The sequence below is a fragment of the Pelecanus crispus genome, chromosome 1, assembly GCF_030463565.1.
Source record: "Pelecanus crispus isolate bPelCri1 chromosome 1, bPelCri1.pri, whole genome shotgun sequence".
Taxonomy (NCBI): domain Eukaryota; kingdom Metazoa; phylum Chordata; class Aves; order Pelecaniformes; family Pelecanidae; genus Pelecanus; species Pelecanus crispus.
The window spans coordinates 82,367,285-82,374,726 of record NC_134643.1 but is presented as its reverse complement, the minus strand read 5'-3'; the positions used below and the strand labels follow the sequence as shown (position 1 = coordinate 82,374,726).

Here is a 7,442-nt window from a genome sequence, read left to right as displayed (position 1 = left end):
GTAATAATCTGCTCTGAGCAGGGTTACCACGATGGTACATTTAAAAAAAAAAAAAAAAAAAAAAAGAAAAGAAAAAACACAGTGGACCCACTTAAAGGGACAATACATCTTTAAGTAATAAAAAACCTACACTGCTTCTCTTCATACATTTCTTTTCTTGCTAGATTGTGAAAGCAAGTTCCAATCGGCCACCCTCTTCCACTCCCTCCCCCCTCCCATCAAACTTTATGTGCTACATAAGGTAAAAACTATATACACAGGTAGTACAATGAAGCAAATAAGGAAACACCTAATTGCACAATGCTACATCCAATGCTTTTAGAGGCAGGTCTTTTTTAAGAGTGCCTAAAATTTTAGTGTTATTGTTTGCTTTTGTTGTTGTTTTTGTTTTGTTGTAATTTTTTTTTTTTTTTTTTCAGTGCTTGTACAGGACCTCCATCCCACGGAGATCGGCGATATGTATTTTCGTTTCCACTACAACTTTACATCTTCCTCGCTTCATCGCCCCCCGCCGCACCCGATGAAGGAGGACACGCACATCCTCCGCTCTGCAACGAGGAGGAGGAGGAGGAGAAGGGCGGGGGGGGGGGGGGGGCGGGAAGGAGAAGACGGAGAGAGGGAGAAGGCGATTAGAAAACGTCGAAAAGAAACGCGATCCGCGGCTCAACCGGTTCAAACCGACACCGCATCCCCGGGGCGGGCAGGCCCTGCCCGGGCGGGGCCCCCGCGCTGCCCGCCGGGGCCGGGGCCGGGGCCGGGGCCGCCCCGCACGCCCGGGGCCGCCCCGCACGCCCCGCCGCCAGCCGGCCCCCGGCCCCTTCTACCCCCCGGCGGGGAAAAGGAGGGCGCCGGGATCCCTCCCCTCCGGCCCGGAGCTCGGCCGCACCCCCCCCCCCCCCCCCCCCCCCCAAAAAAAAAAAAAACCAAAAAACAAGCGGGCGACATTTGCATAGCCACGCATGCTGACGTGCTCCTCCACGGCTCACCCCAGCGGGACTAATTTGTTGCAACTTCTGCTTTACAGCTTAATCTCTTTCTGCACAATCGCAAATCGTGTTTGTAAACCTCGCTCCTAACCTCGGCTCCGAAACCGCCGGCGCAATTTACCAACTCCCTCCGCCCCGGCCCTCGCCTTAAAACAAAACAACAACAAGGTGGGGGGGGGGGGGGGGGGGGGGGGGAAGGAAAAAAAAAAAAAAAAAAAAGGACAACCCAGCTCCCATTAACCCGCTCTCTTCCTTTTGCCAGCGTCTCAAACCAAACCAAAACAACCAAAAAAAGAAAAAAAAAAAAAGAAAAAAAAAAAGAAAAAACCCCACAACCTTGCCTAGCTCAGCTTTTAAAGAAAAGAAAGCGCCCGGATTCCCCTTAGACCCAACTTCTTATCTCTCTCGGGGTGGGAGATGGCCGCGACGTGCGACGGCAACGCTGACATGGTAGGGGAAAAAGCATCGGCGGGGGGGGGGGGGTGGGGGACACGCGGGAAGCCCCCCGAAATCCCTTGTCATCTGACATCATGCACCAGCCGCGTTTGCAACGCCGTCCCTCCGCCCGCACGGTCCTTGGGAAAGGGCCCTCCCTGCCTGCGGCCCCGGGCCCGGACGGGGGGGGGGGTGCGGGGGGGGGGGGGGTACGGGGGGACACGGCGGGGTCGCTCCCGCCGCCGCCCCAGCCCCGGCCCCGGCGACGCTGCGGAGCCCGGCGCTGCGCTTAGCCCCTTGTTTTGTTCTTTTCAAGCCCTGCTCGTCCCATCCCCACCCTCCACCACAGACCCATCCCCAAAAGCCACCCTCCCTCGGGGAAAAGACCCCGCAGCGAGCCCAGAGGGGCCCGAAGCCCCCCCCCCCCCCCGCCCCCTTACAGGAGCAGGACACGCACTCGGCTCACCCTTTCTCTCCCTTTTTTGCATCCTAACGCCAGACCCTAAAGGGAACCTACCTAAACGGTTTACGTTTGATGTCTTCTTGGGCTTGATTTCTTGGGTGTTTGCTCCACTGAACTGGCACTGGGGGACTCTTCTGAAACCTCTTCTTCTGTTGTGTTGGCTCTTTTATTTTGAGGAGAGGAATCTAGGATGGGAAAATTAAAAACAAGACCGGAGGGGGGGGGGGGGGGGGGGGGGAGAGTGATATTAAAATATTTTCCTTGCAGATGTTTTGCTCGGCATCCAGGGGGGGGTAGATGGGGCCAGGGGGTGGGATATTCCCGGATCCCCATGTCAGCAGCCATCGGCTACGTGAAAGCGAGCAGGGGGAGGGGAGATGGGCTTCTCTCTAGGCAAGAGATCCAAGTTTCCTGTTTTCGCCTAAAATCCCTGTCCGCCTTTCGCTTCGCGTGAGCGTTACGAACCTCCTCCCACCTGGGCAGGAGGCCGGGTCCCCGCAGAAGGGCGCCGAGGGGAAAAGGGGGGCACGATCCGCGCCTAAGGGCTTCTCCTTGCAAATCATCCACCGGCTCCCATTTAACGCGCCCCCCCCCCCCGCCCCGGGACTGCAAACAGCACCTGGGCTTTTTTAGGCGAAAGGGGGGGCGGGGGGGTGTTACACCGAGCCGGTACCCGGCGGGGCACGGCCCACGGCCGTCGGGCCACGCGTGGGACGGGCGAAGGGGCCGAGGAGGGCCCCGGCGCTGACACCAGCGGGGCAGGCGGAGAGCAGCGCTGCCGCTTTCGCCAAGGGTACGTTACCATCGGTGGCAGGTCTTTTCCTCTGCCCAGTGCACTGCTCTGCAAAGTCCGTCTGATTTTCAGAAACATCAGTCTTTTGATCTACACAGTGAGTGTCCTCTGAGATTCCCTGAGAACCGACAAAAACCACGGTTTGACAATTCCCGTTTACGTCCAAGCTCTGGCGGCCGGCGGACTTGCAGACAGCTTTCAGTAGCCTGGGGGGTCTGAAGTAGAAGTCGGGCGAGCTCCCCTTCTCCACGGCTTGCCACTCGTACCTGCCTTCCAGCGGCTTGTGATTCTGGAAATCGAAATTCCACTTCCTCTGGCATGCCTCCTCCATCTCCTGGCGGTGCTTCTTCAAGTCCCTGTTTAACTCTTCGTGATTCACCGGCCCGAAGAGGTTCCTGCAAGCTGACGGCTTCGGGTACTCCGACTGCCTGGCTTCCATGCGCTCCAGGGTAGGGCTCCCATTAGAAATACGGACGTTTGACATCTCCCCCCACCCTCTTTCTTCTGGCGGCGGTTGTTTTGCTCGCTGCTCTCCCCCCCCCCAGCCGCCGCCGCCGCCGCCTCCTCCTCCTCCTCTCCGCCTTTTATTTCTCGGCGCTCGGTGGCTTCGCTCCGCGCCTCCTCTCCGCGCTGCCCCGCTCTCCGGCCCCGCCTCGGCCCCGCTCGCCCTCGGCCCGCGGAGAAGGGGCTCGGAGGCGCCCTCGCATAAGCGCCGGCCCGGGGGTGAGCCCCGAGAGCCGCCGCCGCCGCCGGCGGGGAGCCCCGGGCGGCTGGAGGAGCGGTGCGCGGGGGGAGCGCCCAGGCGGGAGCGGCCCTGCCCTCCGCGGCCCCGGCTCCGCGCTGCCCCGCCGGCGATGCTGCCGCTGCCGCTGCCGCCGCTGCTGCCCCCGCCGCTCGTACCGCCGCCGCGTAGTAAAAGCCAGACGGAAAAAAACAAGGCGAGACGAGCCCTTTTCTCGGTTGCCCAATATGGCGATTGAAGGGAGGCTGACGACGAAGAAAATGATTGACAGGACGAGTCTATTTAAACAGCCCGGCCGAGCCATTGGTTACGGCGGCGGGCACCGCCCCGTCGGCCCGGCCCTACCCCGCCGCCGCCGCCGGCTCTAAAGGTGGTCGGGCAGGGCCGGGCTGCCGCCCCTCCGAGCCCCGGGGCCGAGCTGAGCTGAGCTGAGCTGAGCTGAGCTGAGCTGAGCTGAGCTGAGCTGAGCTGAGCTGAGCCGAGCCGAGCCGAGCCGAGCCGAGCGGCGGGGGACGGGGAACGATGGAGGCGAGAGGGGTGGGGGAGCACCCCGCTCCCCGCTCGCCCCCTCCCTCCGCAAAGCCCGGGCCCGGAGGGATTTGTGCCCACCACCCCCCCCCCCCCAAAAAAAAAAAACAAAACACAAAACACCCCATCCCCTTGCTCGCCCGAGAGGCCTCGAGTAATGGTGGCTGGCGGCTGGTTGCATTTTGACTCGTTCCTGTGACAGCAGTCTCCCACCGCTCTGATTTGCCCGGGTTGGGCTCTGGCAACTCAGTCCCCCCCAGGTCCGGGGTTGGGGGCTAGCGGGGGGGCTGTCCCCCCGGGACACGCAGGGGAGACCGGCACCCCGACCCCACTGGGCGCAGGGACGGGCTGGTGGCTCCCAGGGGAGGGGACGATCACCTCTTGCTGCCTTCTCATCAGAGAAAGCACTAGGTGAAGAAACGGCTCTAAAAAAAGCTCTGCAGGGATTTCAGATCTCAGCAAGCAGGGGAAAGAAAACAAAAGCGTTCGGTTTTGTCCTGTTTGTGTGCTTGGAAGATTAGATGAGCCGGGAGCCACAGCCAGGGATTTTCTAAGCAACTTCCTTGGATAGCCACAGCAGGTACAGTGGAGATAAGAGCAACACAGCGTCCTCCTCTCTGCCCTCCTTGTCTCCAGCCCCTTCCACAGCCATCTTCCCTCACTAGGCAGGGCAGCCCCCTCAAATGCGTTTCAGGACGCTGTGGGTGCTCTCAGGTGCTGAAGGTTTTGAGTTTTCCAGGGGCCCAGATCCAGGGCCTGAATCCTTGGAGGGCTGAAGGCTCTTCACACCAATCCATCTGGCTGGGTCTCCTCTGCAAGCAGAGCAACCCTCTCCAAATTTTGCTTGCGGGGGGGGGGGGGGGGGGGGGGGCTGCACCAGTGACAAGCTATCTCAGCGAGGCAGGGGTCAATACAACTGGGTTTGACTGGCTGAGAGAAGAGTCAACTGATTTGGCCTTGAAGACAAGGAGCTTTTTACCCTGTGCTGTATGTACTTAGACACACAGACTCAGTCTGGTTTGGGGTCTACAGTTTTGATCGGCCGCTGACACCTTCGCTGCAGTTGCTCTTATGAACCGATATGCTGAACTCTGCACACACTGGAGAGGGGACAAAACCATTACACAGCGCTCGAGCCCAGGCCACAGCAGTCTGCTTGCCTTCATGAGCCCTGAGGCAGTAGCCCCCGGCCTCTGCTCACACCACTCACCCGAGTAATCTCAGTATTGCCAGACCCGAATTCAAAAGAATGATGAGCGTGGGCAAAAGAAAGAAGAATACAAATGAGATTGGTTTAAAAACCACAAGGTTGAAATAAAATATTAGCCATGCTATTTTTATTTGTTTGCCGGGTTTTTCAGCACTCAGAAGTTGTTTTCCAACTTCTCTCAGCAACCGCAAGTTCTAGCAATTCACTTACAGAAAATTAAAGCTGACATTCTCATGTCTGCAGGAGCTGAGACTTTTTTTTGAAGTTGCAAGTCCATGATAAAACTGCGTCAGCTGGCAAAGCGGGGCCTATTCATCTGCTTTATTTGCAGGATTTCATCTTCGTTTCTCCAGGCTTTCCTGTCTGACTTCCATAGCCACCAGTAAGGAACTGCCATTTCAAACTTCTCTTCACTTTCTCTGTCAGGTGTGGGACACTTGGCTTGTTTTGTTGGTCTACACAAGCGAGTCAGTCATTGTAGGCTAAGAAGGTGATCTGCAAAATATGTGGGGGGGCTCCCTGAAGCTGCCCAGGGCTCACCCTGCTGATGGGGGCCTGCCTGCTGGTAACCTGCTGAACGTCCCACCCAGGACTCCTTAGACGAGGAGTTCCCAGCAGCTGCTCCCTGGCAGTCACTGCTTGTCTCCGGAGTCCACAAAGGAAAGGCAAACCCCTTGTCGGTAGGATTACGACATTGTACCAGAGTAGAAACACATCCCAGGGGAAAAAAAAAAAAAAACAAACTAATGGGGTCCAAATATTGGAAAAGACTGTGTGCCCCACAGGTAAACAACCAGGAAGGCGACTGCAGTGGAAAAGAGCACTGATTTATCTGCAGCCTTTGGAAAAGAAGAAACAAGTTACTGTAGGACAAGAACCTTCTTTTTTTGTTGTTGTTCTGTTTATACCTCCCCTAGCACAAGGGCCTGGGACTAACCCCCTGGATGCTGCACAAGTATGTTGAAAACGAGTAATTAGAGCCGGGGGGTGGGAGCGGGGGGGGACGGGGACATTCGCATCCCTGGAGCATCCGCAGCCCCGGAGCATCCCCGGCCGCGGGGACCGAGAGCGACCCTTTCGGCTTCACCACCACCCCCCCACCCCCCCCGCGGTGCGGTCTCGGCAATCCACCTTAAATCGCTGCGGCTGCAAAGGAGAAAAAGGCTGTGTCTGCAGCGACCTTGCCATGATCTAAAGTGTTTTGTTTACAGTCAGGCACCCCCGATGGCTGCAGCAAATCGTGAGAGAGGCAGGCGCCCGCCCGTAGTAGCAGCGAAGCGTGAAAAAAAAAAAAAAAAAAAAAAAAAAACAACAAAAAAAAATACTAAAGAGCTCTAGGGTAAGGCTCTGTAAAGATCAGAGCGCCATCGTCTTGCAAAAGAGGGGCACAGCAGCGGGGCTGCGGAGGGGAGGCGGTGCGCGGGTTTGCGCGGCCGCGCAGCGGGGTGGGGACGAGGAGGGGGGCGAGCTCTGAGAGCCACCCCAAAGCTCTTGCCTCCAATAGCCAGTTTTAGCTCGCTCTGTTGCCGTTTAAGCTGAAGATGCCGCCAGTCAAAGGTCGGAAGAGAGGATTAGAGAAAGAAGGGAAAACAAAACAACAACCGAAAAAAAAAAAACCCAAACCCCAACCAAAGCTTGGAGGAGTGAACCAGGAAGGAGGGAGGAGTGTTTATAGGGAGGTCTATGCGAGGAACGTCCTGGCTCTTCTCACAGCCTCTGAACACCCTGTCCCCCTCTCGTCCCAGTACCCTGCTCCTCTCTCTTGTTTGGGCTTTTCCACTGGCAGAGCCGCTCGCTGTTTTTTCTTTCCTCCAGAACCGCTTAGGCAAGCTTCCCGTCCTCATTTTGGCCACCCTCCTTCCCCAGCACTTTATAAGGTTGTCAAGTGAACCAGCGAAGCGCATCTGAACCGCACACATAAAGGGGCTGGGCCATTTGGGATTTTCAGTATTCCCTTGCAAACAGCAGGGAAATTGGGAATAATACCTGAGCTGTTCCACAGGATGCGTCTTCCAGAGTTGAGGATGAAGGAGGCAGGGGCACGGCGTGACCCATTGGAAAGCTGGAGGCTTGAGGAAGTTTGCTTCTCGCCCACCTCAGCCGTTACGGAGCTGATGCTTTCCCCACACCTCCAGTTTTTTCAGGCAAAACGCTGATTTTGTCAAGAGATGTGGGGTGAGGATGCCATGAGATATGAGGTGCGGGCCCCAAGAATGCACCTGCATTGCACTGGGGGTATTCTTAATGTGCTTAACAGGAGCCCTTCCCTTCTGGGCAGGATTAGG

At 57.5% G+C, this 7,442-nt stretch overlaps 1 protein-coding gene across 1 annotated transcript; it reads right to left on the bottom strand.

Annotated features, from left to right (window-relative positions):
* Positions 1 to 381: 381 nt before the first annotated feature.
* CDKN1B (cyclin dependent kinase inhibitor 1B) lies at positions 382 to 3,199 on the bottom strand. Its single transcript, XM_075719294.1, has 3 exons — positions 2,687 to 3,199; positions 1,939 to 2,069; positions 382 to 548 (listed from the first exon to the last, which is right to left on the bottom strand). Exons 1-2 carry the CDS (start codon positions 3,159 to 3,161, stop codon positions 1,948 to 1,950), a joined length of 597 nt encoding a protein of 198 aa, XP_075575409.1. The 5' UTR covers positions 3,162 to 3,199; the 3' UTR covers positions 382 to 548; positions 1,939 to 1,947.
* Positions 3,200 to 7,442: the final 4,243 nt, after the last annotated feature.